The sequence below is a fragment of the Eretmochelys imbricata genome, chromosome 22 (genome assembly GCF_965152235.1).
Source record: "Eretmochelys imbricata isolate rEreImb1 chromosome 22, rEreImb1.hap1, whole genome shotgun sequence".
Lineage (NCBI taxonomy): Eukaryota > Metazoa > Chordata > Testudines > Cheloniidae > Eretmochelys > Eretmochelys imbricata.
In genome coordinates, this window is record NC_135593.1 from 3,474,195 (window position 1) to 3,489,885 (window position 15,691).

General features: G+C 53.4%; 1 protein-coding gene across 1 annotated transcript in view; it reads left to right on the forward strand.

Moving 5' to 3' along the window:
- ROBO4 (roundabout guidance receptor 4) overlaps positions 1 to 15,691 on the forward strand; it is an 87,787-nt gene that overhangs the window by 22,913 nt on the left and 49,183 nt on the right. The window contains 1 exon segment of the mRNA XM_077839936.1: positions 10,450 to 10,773. Coding sequence (XP_077696062.1) covers positions 10,450 to 10,773 — 324 coding nt within the window.

Sequence of the window (15,691 nt, forward strand, 5' to 3'; positions counted from 1 at the left end):
GGCAGCTCAGTGCTCTGAGCGCAGAGCTGGGGTGCAGCCGGGTCTGCCTGGGGTCGGCCCAGACCGACCAGCCGGCTCAGTCTCTGCTCACAGAGCTGGCAAAGCTGCTTTTTATCCCTTCACAGGCGGGTGAAGGAAGCCTTGGAAACACTTAGGCAGAGCGGTTCTGGAACTCTGAATAGGGACAATGCCGCTTTGAGTCACTGCAAATTATCCTCTCTTTCACACGGGCTCGAAACGTTCCCAACGGCCAAGCTCCCACCGCTGTCCTGGCTGGTGTCGCTGAGCATTCGCTCCAGGGGTCGGACCCTGCAGCTACTGTACAGGACGGGGGGTAATTCGCAGACAAAAGCGCCTTCATTCCCTGCAGTTAGGGCTGTAAACAGGAATCCGGAGCGAGAAGGGAACGAAAGCAGAATGCAGCACTGGTGTGTTTTAAAATAACATAAACGGCTGAAAAGGAGGAAATTCAAAGGTAATGTTACACAGACACAGACACACACACACACAAACATGGAAATGCTGAGTCCAATACCCTTAACTCTGCCCTTGTAGTGCCAGCACCTTGTAGAAGGCAAGTGCTTCCCAATCTTTTCATTCTGGCAGCCTCCTCGTCACCCACTGCTGGTGTGGCCGGGCTCTACTGAATCCCACGCCGGGCGGTGAACGCACCCAGACCAGCCCTGGTGCATATCGCAGGGTGCCCATGTTCTACAGCAGAACGCAATAGCAAACATAACATTTCACCGTCTGCCATGTCAGCCATATGTCTCATGCTCCTGGTTCTGCTTCTGCCACCCTTGTTCATGCCAGGCTCCCTACTCGTGAGACAGTCCCTGGGACACCAGGCCTGTGTAGGGTTGTCACCCATCTGAGTTTACCTGGACAGTCCAGTTTTTGGCTTCTGTGTCCAAGTGTCATTTAGGGTAGCCAGGTTTCGACCAGAAAGGCCAGTTGAAAAGGGGACCTGGCAGTGTCTGGTCAGATGTATTGACTGGACACCAAAAGTCCGGTTACCGTGGGGTGGGGGCAGGCACCAGGTCATTAACCTGTGCCAGCCCTTGCTCAGCCAGGGCCCCTTCCTACCTGCAAGCAGGCTCTTTGTCAGACTGCAACAGCTCCTGTCCAAGCCCCGGAGCAGAGGGAGCCAAGTGATTGGGGGCGGGGGGAGGGGGGGGAAGAGGTGAGTGAGCAATGGGGGTGGAGCCTTGGGGGAAAAGGTTGGGGGGACTTCGGGGGCCAGTTACCAGCAATTGGAAAGGTGGCAACAACCCTAGTCCTGTAAGGAAGGAATGCTCACATATGAGTGGCAGGATCATATCCCATGTCTCTGGTACTGACATGGCCCCATTGTCATGGGATTGGAGTGCTGGACAGATTTGGCTGTATTTATCCACACAGCCCCCGTGAGCTAGGGCCGTGCTGTTAACCCCAGTTACCCTGGTGAACTAGCTTGCTCTCTGGGTTAGGGTTTTGTCCTGCCACCCATCACTGGAGTACCTGAACGCCTTCCAGGGGAAATCACTAGCAAAGTCCCTAGTGGACTCCATGGAGGCTCTGGCATTTCTCCCTTTACAGGGCCAGAGCAGAGCTCTGCTTGGGACAGAAGTGTCTGTTTGGTTGGGGTGAGGAAGAGGACGGCCTAGAGACACACAGGAAGCCTGGGGGCAGCAGGGACTTGACTCCAGTTGTCTCTGTGGCAGGCTCTAGCCTTCTTCTCCTCTAACTGTGGGGCGCCCTTCAGCTTCTTTGCTCCTCCAGCAGTTCCCTGCTCTCTTGGCATCACCCAGCACCGCAGCATCAACCCTTCTTGCCTGGGCTGAGGCCTCTGGGATTTTGCAGCTCTACCTGATGCTAGATAAGAAGCCTCCGTGTCTCTGGGAGCCGAATGGACCCTGGTGCCAGATTCTTGCTGTCCACTGTGCAAGTGGGTCCGAAAGTCCCCCTCTCCCCTGTCAGGCTGTGACGAAGTGGGACTGTTCTTAATGTTTCCTCTGAATAGTGTGGGGGTGCCTCAGTTTCCCCATGGCAGTTCTAAAGTATCTAGGTGGTGGGGTAAGGGTGTATAATCACTGCAGAGCCCTAGAGGTTAGTTGTCACGGAGTCCCTGGGTGATGCTCTGGAACTGCTCCCTACGAAGCCAGTCAGGACTCTGGGGAAGTCTCCTTTCTGTGAGCAGCCTGTCTTCAGGACACACAGCTCACACAGCTTCCACCTTCCTGGGCCTGACCTCGGAGCATTCAGCATCCTCTGCCCCTCCATGTGCTTCCCACAGTGAGTCCACCCAGGCGGGGTTCCTGGGGAAGCCAGAGGGTCCTGCCCCCCAACTCCGCAGTCAGACGTGACTCTCAGCCAGCCAGTAAAACAGAGGTTTATTAGACGACAGGAACATGGTCTAACACAGAGCTTGTAGGTGCAGAGAACCGGACTCCTCAGCTGCGTCCATTTTGGGGGGCAGTGAGCCAGACAACCCCGTCTGCCCTTCACTCCATGTCCCAGCCAGCCCCAAACTGAAACTCCCTCCAGCCCCTCCTCCTCTGGGCTTTGTTCCTTTCCCGGGCCAGGAGGTCACCTGATTTCTTTGTTCTCCAACCCTTTAGCTCTCACCTTGCAGGGGGGAAGGGCCCAGGCCATCAGTTGCCAGGAAACAGGGTGTCGGCCATTCTCTGTGTCCAGACTCCTGCACACACCTGCCCTCTAGGGCTCTGCAATGATCATACACCCTTACCCCACCACCTAGATACTTAAGAACTGCCATAGGGAAACTGAGGCACCCCCACACTATTCAGAGGAAACATTAAGAACAGTCCCACTTCGTCACACAGGCCTCCCCAGTTCCAGTGGGGCAGGTGGTCCCTGCAGCAAGCTGCAGGCCTGGCAGTGGGGTCAGGCTGGGGCTGATGGCTGCCAGAGCTGGCTGAGAGCACATGACACTCTACAAGGTGGGGGAGAACTACTGCCCCTTGGAGCCCTGCTGCAGCCAGCTCCAGTGTCACCTCCACCCCATCACACCCAGGGCTCAATCTCACCCAAGGGTCTGCAGGTTGTGTGGCTCTCGTTGGGCCCTCAGGGAGCCCGGGCTGCGCCTGGGACCCAGGCACTGGGGCCACTGTCCTGCTCTTTGGCACTATGGGCTTTTAGTGACTGATGTGTGTACTTGGACTTTCAGAAAGCCTTTGATAAGGTCCCACCTAAGGCTCTTAGGAAAACTCAGCTTTCATGGGATAAGAGGACAGGTCCTCTCATGGATTGGTAACTGGTTAAAAGACTGGAAACAAAGGGTAGGAATAAATGGTCAGTTTTCACCATGAAGAAAGATAAATAGCAGTGTCCCCCAGGGGTCTGTACTGGGAACAGTACTGATCAGCATATTCATAAGTGATCTGGGAAAAGGGGTGAACAGTGAGGTGGCAAAGTTTGCAGATGATACAGAACTGCTCAAGATAGTTAAGTCCAAAGCTGACTGTGAAGACATACAAAGGGATCTCACAAAACTGGGTGACTGGGCAACAAAATGGCAGATGACATTCAGTGTTGATAAATGCAAAGTACTGCACATTGGAAAACATAATCCCAATTGCACATATAAAATGATGGGGTCTAAATTAGCCATTACCACTCAAGAAAGAGATCTTGCAGTTGTTGTGGATAGTTCTCTGAAAACATCCACTCAGTGTGCAGTGGCAGTCAAAAAAGCAAACAATGTTCGGAACCATTAGGAAAGGGATAGACAATAATACAGAAAATATCATAATGCCACTATATAAATCCATGGTACTTTTGAATACTGCATGCAAATGTGGTCGCCCCATCTCAAAAATATATATATTAGAATTGGAAAAGGTGCAGAGAAGGGCAACAGAAATGATTAGGGGTTTGGAACACCTCCCATATGAGGAGAGATTAAAAAATCTGGGAATGTTCAGGTTGGAAAAGAGATGACTAAGGGGGAATATGATAGCAGTCTATAAAATCATGACCGGTGTGGAGAAAGTGAATAAGGAAGTGCTATTTACCCCATCACATAACACAAGAATCAGGAGTCTGCCAATGAAATTAATAGGCAGCAAATTTAAAACAAACATAAGGAAGTATTTCTTCACACAAAATGTATAGTTAACCTGTGGAACTCATTGCCAGTGGACATTGCAAAAGCCCAAAGGATAACTGAGATAAAAAAAGAATGAGATAAGTTCATGGAGGATAGGTCCATCAATGGCTATTAGTCAAGATGGGCAGGGATGCAACCCTATGCTCTGGGTGACCCGAAACCTCTGACTGCCAGAAGCTGGGACTGTATGAAAGGGGATGGATCACTCGATAAATTGCCCTGTTCTGTTCATTCGCTGTAAAGCACCTGGCACTGACCATTGTTAGAAGACAGGACACTGGGCTAGATGAACCATTGGTCTGTCCCAATATGGCCGTTCTTATGTTCTGTTCTAATATTATGGCCCTTGTGTGCATCTCTGGCAGCTGCAGACACAGCAGGTGCTGGCTTCCAGCCCTGGGCTCACTGCTGTGCACCATTGACCTCTGCTGCTCTCTGCTGCTGTGACTGGGGAGACCCACCCCCTGGTTCACTGAATGCTGCAGTAGCCTCGGTGCCTTGTGAAGGCCAAAGGGTGGGATTTGGAATGACACATCCCAACAAGGGGTTTTCTGGATAATGGGATCTGCCAGTGGATAGTTGGAAGTTGATAGTAATTAATATAAATCAGAAGTTAGGAATTGTAGTAATTTGATAAGGGAAGCAAAGGGATACCAAGAAAAATCTATGGCAAGCAGAGTTAAGAACAATCAATATAGGCTTATAGAAAATAAATCCTGTCAAACTAACTATATCTTTTTTTTTATGAGACTGCAAGTTTTGCTGATAAAGGTAACAGTGGTCATGGGATATACTTAGACTCCTGTCAGGCATTTCACTTAGCACCACACAACGTTTTGATTAGAACACTGAAACAATTTACAATTAACATGGCACATATTAAATGGATTAAAAGCTGGCTGTCTGATAAGTCTCAAAATGTAACTGTGAACAGGGTATCATCACTGACTGGGTGTGTTTCGAGTGGGGTCCTGCAGGGTTAGGTTCTTGGCCCTACACTATTTAATGTTTTTATCAATGGCCTGGAAGAAAACATAAAATCATCACAGATAAAGTTTGCAGACGGCACAGAAATTGGGGGAGTGATAAATAACGAAAAGGACAGGTCACTGATTCAGCGTGATCTGGTCATTTGGTAAGCTAGGTGCAAGCAAACAATATGCGTTGTAATACAACTAAATGTAAACGTGTGCATTTAGGAATCAAGATGGTAGGCCCTAGGCCATATTTACAGGATGACTCTATCCTGGGATGCAGTGACTCTGAAAAAGATTTAGGGGTCATGGTGGATAATCAACTGAATCTGAGCTCCCAATGCAACGCTGTGGCCAAAGAGCTAATGCGATCCTGGGATGCATAAAGGAGAATCTCAAGGACGAGCAGAGAAGTTATTTGACCTCTGAATTTGGCACTGGTGCTACGGCTCCTGGAGTTCTGTGTCCAGTTCTGTGCTCGCAATTCAAGAAGGATGGTGATAAATTGGAGAGGGGTCAGAGAGGAGCCACCAGAATGATTAAAGAATTAGAAAACCTGCCTTAGAGTGAGAGACTCAAAGAGCTCAGTCTATTTAGCTGAACAAAGAAGGTGAAGGGGTGACTTGATCACAGTCTATAGGTACCTACATGAGGAACAAACGTAATAATGGGCTCTTCAGCCTAGCAGAGAAAGGTCTAATGTGAGCCAGTGGCTGGCAGTTAAAGCTAGACAAATTCAGATTGCAAATAAGGCGTGAGTTTTTCACGGTGAGAGTAAGTAACCTTTGGAACAATTTACCAAGGATCGTGGTGGAGTCTCCATCACTGACAAGTGACAATGTTGAATTCAAGATGGGTTGTTTTTCTAAAAGCTCCGCTCTAGGGATTATTTGGGGCAGGCCTCTGGCCTGTGCCACACAGGAGGTCAGAGTAGATGTAGCTGTGTGGGTCCCGAGATGGGTTGTAATTGTTTGTGACACCCCACATGGGTTCTGGTGAGGGGTTCATGTACATCATGAAACGAGCTCTCTGGTGACCTGCTGACAACAGCCGCCCCAGAGCTGTTCAGACTCGACCCTGCGGTCAGTGAGGCCAGGCCCCAGCCTCGCTGTAACCCTGCCCTGGCTGGGCTGACGCCAGGGGGTGGGTCCGGGACGCGTCCTTGCGTTGTGCCAGGAGGGGCCTGTGCTCCTGGGGAGGGATCGCACCCAGGGATCAATGGCCCCTGCTTTGTTTTCTGGAGCCTCCCCCCGGGCTGTGGTTCTGTGGGGCTGTGTGCCATTCACTGCCTGTCAGGGTTGTTCTCCAGGCAGGACAATGCTGCGATTGTGCAGCCCTGCTCCCAGGGCGGGTCACTTTCTGCAGACACATTCACATGGAAAAGTTCCCTGACAAAGAGGGAAGGAGAGAAAAGCTGCGGGGGGGGGGGGGACGGGGACCAGCCCCCAGGGGAGAGCACCTTCAGCCAGGGACTCTGCACAGCGGCTCAGGAATGCAGCTCCAATTTGGAGACTAGGACTCGCTGTTCACAAACCCCGTCCTGGCCACTCCCTGCCACTTGACTTGCCATTTTCAGAGCAGTTTTGCTTCCACGGAGCTTGGGCCCTGCAGAGAGAAGATGACAGCCCTAGGCCAGCCCGACGGGGAGGGTGTGGGTCTGTCCAGTGAACTACACGAGCCCCAGGCCTCGGGCTCCCCCTCCAGCCCAGCTCGCCGCGAAGCCTCTGTCTGTTCTCCTTCTGCAATAGCTTTTGGGGTGTATGTGGTGCATGACAGCATTTGGGCCACTGAGTGTCCCAGCCACAGCACCGTGATGTCCCGACTGTCCCAGACACCAGCCCAGACCCCAGGACAGCCACACGGGCCAGGGAGCCCACCGCAAGCCGCATCCACTGCATGCGAACCAGACACTGTCGGCTGCAGGAGAGGGGCTGAGAGGCCATGGGTGCTGTGAGCGGAGGAAGGAGCTGGTGCTCCAGGAGCTCCGGCATTGGCCTGGAGCGCTAACGGCTGCTCCTGGGGTGGCAGAGTCACTCTGTTAGCCTTTCTGAGTGCTAGTTTCCTGGCAGTCCCCGGGGAAGGGGATTGACATGCAGCACCTCCAGGGTTGTTAGGTGTCAGCGGCAGGAATGGAGGCCATTGCTGGCCCCTGTGCTGGGCCCTGTCCACTAGACCTTGCTGCCCCCAGGCCCCTAGCACTGGGCAGTGGCAGCTCACGCGGGTTTGTTCTCGCCCACTGTGAACGCTTTTCAGCCTCCCCATTCTGCGGAAAATCAAAACCCCATTAAAGGAGTGAGCAAAAACCTGCTCAACTTTAGGGGTGGGGCTGTGACCATGGACGTGAACAGCGCCACCTGCTGGCTGAACATCCTCATCCACTGCGCTCCCTCGCATACTGCTACTCCCCGGGGAGCCCATGCCTTGGGACGCGGGGCTGCCCTCCAGCTGCCCAGCCAGCACCGGGGAGACGAGCTGCTTCTTGCCAGAGTTCAGAGAGGAGGCCAGCAGCAATGGGCAAAGGACAGCCGTTCCCCCCCCCGCCCCCCCAGCCTCAGCCCCCTCCCAGGCCTGCGCCTCTCTGCCACGTAGGGGCTACGCGACAGCAAGCTGCACCTGGGTCTGTGCGAGAGGAGGCAGACGCTGTAGAGCAGGGGGAAGGTTGCAGCAGTGCTGGCTTTCCCCAAGGTGAGAGCTGCAGCCCCAGGGGCGGTGACCCACTGTTCAGCATCGCCATGTCTTCCTGCCATCCCCCAACGCGTACACTGGACCCGCCCCCCAGTGTCAGCCCAGCCAGGGGCCTGGCCTCACTGCCCGCGGGGTCGTGTCTGAACAGCGCTGGGGCGGCTGGTCTCCCAGCTGGTGTGGCTCAGCTTTGCTCCAGTGGGCCAGCCAGCCGCCGGCCGCCCAGGAACTGGTGTGTATGACTTGCATGGCAGTAGCTCATTTCAAGCAGGGGAGAACCGGCCCTCTTGTGTGTTGCTCTTTTTTCTGTGGCAGTGGCCAGCAGGCCTAGTGCTAGTGAGAACGGAGACAGAGGCTTTGCTGCCTGGCTCCTCCGTGCAAAGGGAAACCAGCCAGAGGGAAGCTGGGGCGGTGTTAGAGATGGCCACAGACAGCACTGACAGGTGGGAACTCCCCATGCCAACGGTGGGTTTTAACTCCCACCCAGGACTCGCTCCAACACCGTTCTCGGCTGTATCAGCAGCAGTCACCTTGGTCGGCCACACACCGCCCCAGCACCCCCAGCCATCTTTCAGGCATCTCCTTCCCCTGGAGCTGTGGCCGAGTCCTCTGTGCAGCGTGGCGGGCTCACGGGACCAAGAGCTCAGGCTGCTCTTTGGGCTTGTTCCCCCAGCCAGCGTGCCAACTCTCTGATTCCCTTGCCCCTGCAGCTCTGAGCTCCCTCCTCACCCCACCCTGCCAGGGACACACAGGGCACGGCGCACACACCCCTGAGCCCGCGGCCCTCGCTTCTTCCCTGGAGGGCAGCAAGATGTCAGAGCAGGATTTTCTCTCCAGTGTGTTTTTCCTGCTTGCTCTGCAGTCGTGCTCTACGTGGCTGGAGCGTCGGATTTGGATCCCCCATGGTTTGGTTGAAAGTTTCCCTACAAATTCCATCCGAGGCAGACAGCTGGCATGGAAAGTTTCAGCCTGAATGGTTAGAGTTTGACGAAGTTGTAAAGAAATGAAACCAGGGTCTTACGTTGGGAAGTGTTGGGCACCTTAACCCCACGTGATGCTGCCCAGTCCCGCTTTAATATGCAGTGTTGCTTGGTCATGTTCTGGTGGCTTCTGCAATCGAAGCCGTGGGGAGGGGGAGCAACTAAAGGGCTTCTAAGCCAGTTAAAGAGGTGTGACCCAGGAGCACCACACTCAGCGCTCACTGTCCCAGGGCTCATGGGGTCCCTGAGGGCCCTTTCCTTGCACACCCCAACTCCCACTGACATCAGGAACTTAGAGTAGCTGCCCTGGTCTCTTGTGCCCTGAATTAAAATCCTTCAGTCCTTGACAGTAAAAAGGAATAATTTATCACAAAATGTGAGTCCAGGGGAAAACACAGTGACTGAGTCTTACTGTCGGGACTCCCAACTCCTTGCCCAAACCGCGGTCTTCACATCCTTCAGCCATTCCCATCACTGCATCCCAACTTAGTTCTCGTAACCCCGGCGATGACAGTCTGTGGGGCAGCTCCTGGTTTCAGTGATATCGGTGGTGTAGATCCTCCAGGGCCAAGTAACCCTGATTTACAGCCATGGAACTGGGAGCCAAATCTGCCCCTTGCAGATGATTCCAGGCTCTCACGAAGATTGGCTCAGGCGGGACCCGTTGCTGTTATGGACCCTGGGCAGTCCAGCAGCGCTCAGCACTCTCTGGGCTGCCAGGAAGGTCCAGCTCCTGCCCGCCAGAGCGGACATTTTTGGCCAGTGTGTTAGGAAGTTCGGAGCTTGCAGATCCCAGCTGGCACCATGACAACCTGCCATCGTCTTGGGGATGTGTCATGACCCTGTCTGTGGTGCTTCTATCCCTCTGAGCCAAAGAGAAGGGATCGATGGCAGTTGCGCTGTAACCCTGCCCCTTGGGCCAGTGTCCAGCGAATGCGAGCGGCGCGTGCCTGGGGAGGGGTATCCTGCGCCTGACTTAGCTTGGAAGTTCTTTGGTGTGGGGACTGTCTTTTTACGTTGTTTCTACAGCCCCTAGTACGATGGGGCTCAGGCCCATGGCTGGGTCTCCTATGTCCATAGGCACCGACTCCATGGGTGCTCTGGGGCTGGAGCACCCACAGGAAAAAATTAGGGGGTGCTCAGCACCCACCAGCCCCCCCTCCCATCCGCGGTTCGGCAGCGGGAAGGGGCGGAGCGAGGGTGGGGCCTGGGGGGAAGGGGCGGGATGGAGACGGGGCCTTGGAGCGGAGCAGGGGTGGAACACCCACCCCGAAAGAAGAAAGTCCGCTCCTGTGCCGAGGTCTATGGCAATGCAGACAATAATACTGTTAATAATTAATATCCTGCTGCTGCAGGACTGAAGGGGCTGGGGGGAAGATGGTGGGAATTGCTCTCCTCCAGGGGCCCTCCCGGAAATGGCAGCTTGTCACCAGAGATTAGCTCAGGCAGCCGCCATCTCCCACAGAAATGCTGGAGCTGAGCTGGAGGAGGGTTGGGGGACGTTTGGTTGCTGGGATCTCAGAATCTAAACCCACTCAGTCTAGCCCCTGGAAACCCCTCAAAGAGCGGCTTTAGAAAGGGTGTAAGAGAATGACTGGCCAGGGCTTGCCGCTGGTGGGCAAGTGATGTGACGTGGGGTGGCCGCGTGATGGGGGAGCGTTGGGAAGTTGGATGATGTCACGTTCTGCCATTTTATCCCTAGGGTCAAAGTCCCATTCGGAGGAGTTCCCGCCCTACATCATTGATCACCCAACAGACTTGGTGGTGCGTTGGGACCAGCCTGCCACCCTGAACTGCCGTGTGGCAGGGAGTCCGGCACCCTCTATTGAGTGGTACCGCAATGGGGAGTATGTGGAAACGAGCAAAGACAACGTTTATTCCCAGCGCACCCTTCTGCCCGATGGGTCACTCTTCTTCCTCCGCCTCAACCAGCGGAAGGGCCAGTCTGACGAAGGGGTGTACACCTGTGTAGCCACGAACCACTTGGGCACAGCCAGCAGCAAGAATGCGTCCCTCTATATTGCCGGTAAGGTGTTGGGAGCTGCTCGCTGGCTTGAGTGCCTGGAAATGGCCGTGCTTACCGGGCAACCTTTGCTTTCAGTGCTTTGCTGAGCCTGCTAACAATGACCACCGCTTTCCTGCCCGCTCTTTGATTTAACCAAACATATCAGCTGGGGAACAAACAATATTAACCCATGACGCACCAGTGAAAGAGGATAAATAATGCCAACAGCAATTTCCCATGTCCTGCTCAGGGGTAGCCACAGGGGGCCTAACCTGAAGCACCCTCAACTTCTACTGAAGTAAGGTTGGGCCCATCAAGAGTTTTCACACAAGAAATGAAGCGAAAGCTGGAAATTGAGAGTTGTGGGTGGTAGGTAGCTGCAGCCTCTTAGCCCCTGCTTAGGCTGAGTGACACAAATATGTTGAGAGGTCCCCATGTCACCGCTATGAGACACCTGCATGCCAGCTCCCTAAAGCACGGCCTTCCAAGTATGCCCTTGCACTGGGCTTTGGTTGGAGAAGAGGAATGTATTGACTGGAGGGTACTTCTCTTTATCTAGTCTGTGCCTGGATGGGAAGGCAAAGGAGCCAATTTCCTGCAGCATCTGGACCTCTGGCCCAGGCACTGCTGTCTGGGTACGTTGTCTCTCTGTCTGGAACCTGAGTAAAGCTCAGGGAGATGCTCATTGCAACTGGACTGGGAAGGATGTGCTGAAATCCACAGGCAACTCTCCCAGTATTTATAAGGTAGCTTTCCAAGGCCCCCATGCCATGGGGATGATGGTTATTCACTCAGTGCCCGCAGAGTTGGGGACTCTTTGCAGGTTAGTAGGAAGTAGAGCTGAGTGACTAATGAATTTTTTGGTTCAGGGGCTGTCAAGGCTGATTCCCCACTCTGGCACTTCGAGTGTAGAAGGTGGGGGCCCGCAAGTATTCTAAAAATTAATACTGGCCACTCCAGGCTTGTATTAAATTCCCAAGGTTACAGCTTCTCTTTGATCTTGGATGGGTAGATGCTGCCACCACCCAAGTGAAAAAAAAACCCCTTTGGACCCAGGAGGGCGCACTTGGGAATTCCTCCTTCTGGGGTACCCTCAAGCCCTTTCACCCCACACTCCGGGGAAGAGAAGAGAAAGAAAACAAAGGCAATCAGTTGTTGCCGCCAGCTAATGAAACAATATGGGCACAGACCTCCTAGGACACAAAAACCCAATCCTGGTCTTAAAAAAGGTAAATTTTATTAAAAACAAAAAAGAAGAAAATATATTTGGAACTTAGGCTTTTTGCTAGATTTAAAAAAAAAAAACAATTAAGCATCAAGATAGCTTGCTTGGGGTCCAGCTTAATGGTTACAAACAAAACAAAAGCATCTGGGGTTAGCACACAGGAGTCCACAAGCCTTACAGAAATAAAAGAGAGAAACCTAATTGCGACTTTCTAGACATTTCCTGATCTACTTACATATCTGGGGTTTCAGGTAAGTAGTTCCTAGGTATGATTTGATGATTTTTTTATACCTGGCTTAAAGTTTTTTACAGCATTGCTGCTCTGTGTCTCCTCTTTCCGGAGAACAACCACAGACAGACAAAAGGGGAGTCTTGTTTTAATTTTAAAAAGTTTTAGCCTTCCCACTGGCTTTTTTGGCCAGGTGCCCATTCACTTCCTTTTACCTATGTATGCAGTCAGACTTTTTAACCCTTTACAGGTAAAGCAAGTAGAGAACAGCTACCAAGAGGGATTTTATAGCTAATTGGCTTGCTGGGTCCATAAAAGGGAGCTATCTCCGACCCTTCATTTATCACAGAGGCCAAAATGAAAAATCCCACCCCCCCAGTCTGGTTTGACTTGAACCAAAACAATCTTTTTCACTTAATCAGAAAACACACCAAAAAAAAGTGAGTCTCAAATTGACCAAGACATTTTCAGTTGACCAGAAATGTTTTTTGTTTTCGTTGTTTTTTCCTTTAGTCGACTCGGTCGACTCAAAACTTGGTTTCTTTAAATTTTTCATTTCAATTTTGGCCATGTTGTGTGTTTTTTGACCTTTTACGCACTTGCTTTTTGAAAAATCTGGCAAGATTTAAAATAGAAACACCCTTAAAAATCAAAAAATCAAAATGAGACTTTCAAACCAAATTTCCAACTGAAACCAGGCCCCAAACAAAAATCGAAAAAACTTGTGGCAAAACAGGGAGATGTCACCCGGCTCTAGCAGTAGCTGTCGTGAGCAGCTTCTAGTCTAAAGGCTGGACTGTGCCCTAGGCTATTCAACTGCAGAGGGAGCTAACGGGTAGTGCCTGACAGTCCCCACCCTGCGCAGGTGTGGGAAGGGCAGAGAGCGGGTGGGGAGTGAGGAAGAGCCATGGGTATTCATTGTCATCATAAATGACTATGGCTTGCTACTATGACATACCCTGGCTAGTCCTTTGGCCAGGAAAAGAGCAGGCAGGCCAGGTGCTCACCTTGGCTGTGGGAGACTCAGATTGAAGCCCCTGCTCCAATGAGGCTGTCGTTATTTATGAAAAGTGGCAAGGCTAAGAAGGCCCCTGTAGCCCAGAGGCTAGGGCAGGGGTGGGCAAACTTTTTGGCCCAAGGGCCACATCTGGGTATGGAAATTGTGTAGCGGGCTATGAATGCTCATGAAATTGGGGGTGCGGGAGGGGGTGAGCGCTCTGGCTGGGGGTGCGGGTTCTGGGGTGGGGATGGGGTTGGGGGTACAGGAGGGTGCTCCAGGCTGGGACTGAGGGGTTCGGAGGGCAGGAGGGGGATCAGAGCTGGGGCAAGGGGTTGGGCCGTGGGAGGGGGTCAGGGGTGCAGGCTTCAGGCAGCGCTTACCTCAAACAGCTCCCAGAAGCAGCGGCATGTCCAGCTCCTCTGCAAAGGCATGGCCAGGCAGCTCTGTGCCCTGCCCCCGTCCGCAGGCGCCGCCCCTGCAGCTCCCTTTGGCCGTGGTTCCCAGGGGCGGGGCGGAGGTAGGAGGCAGGGAGCATGAGGAGCCCCCTGGCAGCCCCTATGCATAGGAGCCAGAGTGGGGACATGTCACTGCTTCCAGGAGCCATGCAGAGGGCGGCAAGCCCCCAACCCTGCTCCCCAGCTCAAGCAGGGCAAGCCCCGGACCCCACTCCCCAGCGGAACCTCGAGGGCTGGATTAAAATGTCTGGAGGGCCGGATGTAGTTCGCCCACGCCTGGGCTAGGGCCTGGCCTGAAGTGGGAGAGACTTCTCCACCTCAGCGGAAGCAGGAATTGACCCCAAGCTCACCATGTCCAGGGAGCGCGCTAACCACCAGCCTTGTGCCTAGGAGGGTGGTGGCTCATCCTCCGGCTGGTTTGTGAAGCCGGTCACTGGCTTTTCGCAAATGCCTGAAAACCAAAGCGATCCTGTGTGGGTTGAAAGCTATCGAACCGTTTCCTCTCCTCATTACCAAAACAGTGCAGCCTCCTCAGGTCAGTAGAAACGATTCGGCGAGCTCAATGCCAGTCTAAGAATGGTATCAGCCTTGCGGTGAATAAACCACCCTCTGAAAGGGCCAAGGGATTTCCAGCCCCAACTCAGTCTCTGAAAATGTAGCTAGCCGGGGGCTGCATCTGCCTGGGCCCACGGGGCAGGGCGCTGTGTCTGCCTGCAGCAGCAAGGCGAGCTCTCGCCCATCTCACACCCACAGTCATGGGTTCACTGAAACCCGGTGCCCTCCCATCCCCGCCCACCGATTCCAGCATCACGGTGGTCATTGTCCGTCATGTGTTGAAGATCAGCTGGCTCCTGGCTTCCTGCAATGGGGTAAAGTGACCTGGACATTCCCATCGTCACGGGACCTGGCAGGTGAAATCCTGGAGGAAAGTCTCTGCTCTGGGCCAGACGAGCCGCACCTGCTCGCTGCTCCCCTGCCGCAAGCTCACTGCTCCCTCACTGCATGTCTGCTGCTTGCACCCCCATGTAAGGGGACTGTCTGCATTTTTGGCTGTCTGCAGCTGCAGCTCTGGACTGTCGCAGCGGGTCCCCCCTTCCCCCACAATATTTCCTCTTGCAAGTGTTGCCCAGCACAATAACCCACATTTCATTAGTGATGCAATGCAATCCTCTCTGCTGGGCAGGCCCAGAGCCTTTCCAATTAACACTTCGTTACCGATCAGGCTCCATTAAGTCTCCGGTTCCCACAGCTCAGACCAGGGCCTTTCTTGGTGTCTGCAGGTTAAAATATTCCTACAGGCAAACCTGGGTTGGGAGATGCTTTTATTAGCAACACTAATGAAGCCCTTGGTAAAGTCCTGGCTTGTTGTATGACGTGCTGGCCTGGTGAAGCACTGTCCACTTTCTCCTCCTCGCCAGGCACAGGCATGAGAGGAGCTTGCTGGAGATGGGGCTGGCGTGGCTAAGCCAACGCAGGCCGAACTCGGCGGGGGGCCATAACCTCCCAACACTTTTTAATATAGGTATAGTTTTGGGGGGCAACGCCTCCCTCCTGCCCCCCAAACTATGCCCATGTTTAAAAGTGGGGTGCATGGTCCCCTGCCTCCCCCAGTTCTAGTGCTGGTGGCTCCCCACTTCTACAAAGGTTCTGGCACCCTTAGCGAAGGCTGCCTGGTCCTGCATTCCCCCTGCATGGTCCCACAATCAACAACAGAGCAAACTCTGCAGCTGGCGGATGCAAAACAAGGAAAGGAAGACTCAATGATTCCGGACTGACCACAGCCACCTCTTGTAATGACTGGACAGCCAGATGACCACGTCGTTACGGGTTTGTGTCGTGTAATAAGAAAACCAGTGTGATTCAGAGACGCTTAACAGACTGATTGATAGGGAAGTTCAAAGACAGCCTCATCCTGTAAATGGCATGCTAAACTGTGTAATACTGTTCAGCCACTTGGTTGCGCCGTCTGTGACGTACCGTATTTCAGCTCCCCTGAGCCATGGGGCAGAGCATCAGAGGGGCTGATGCTG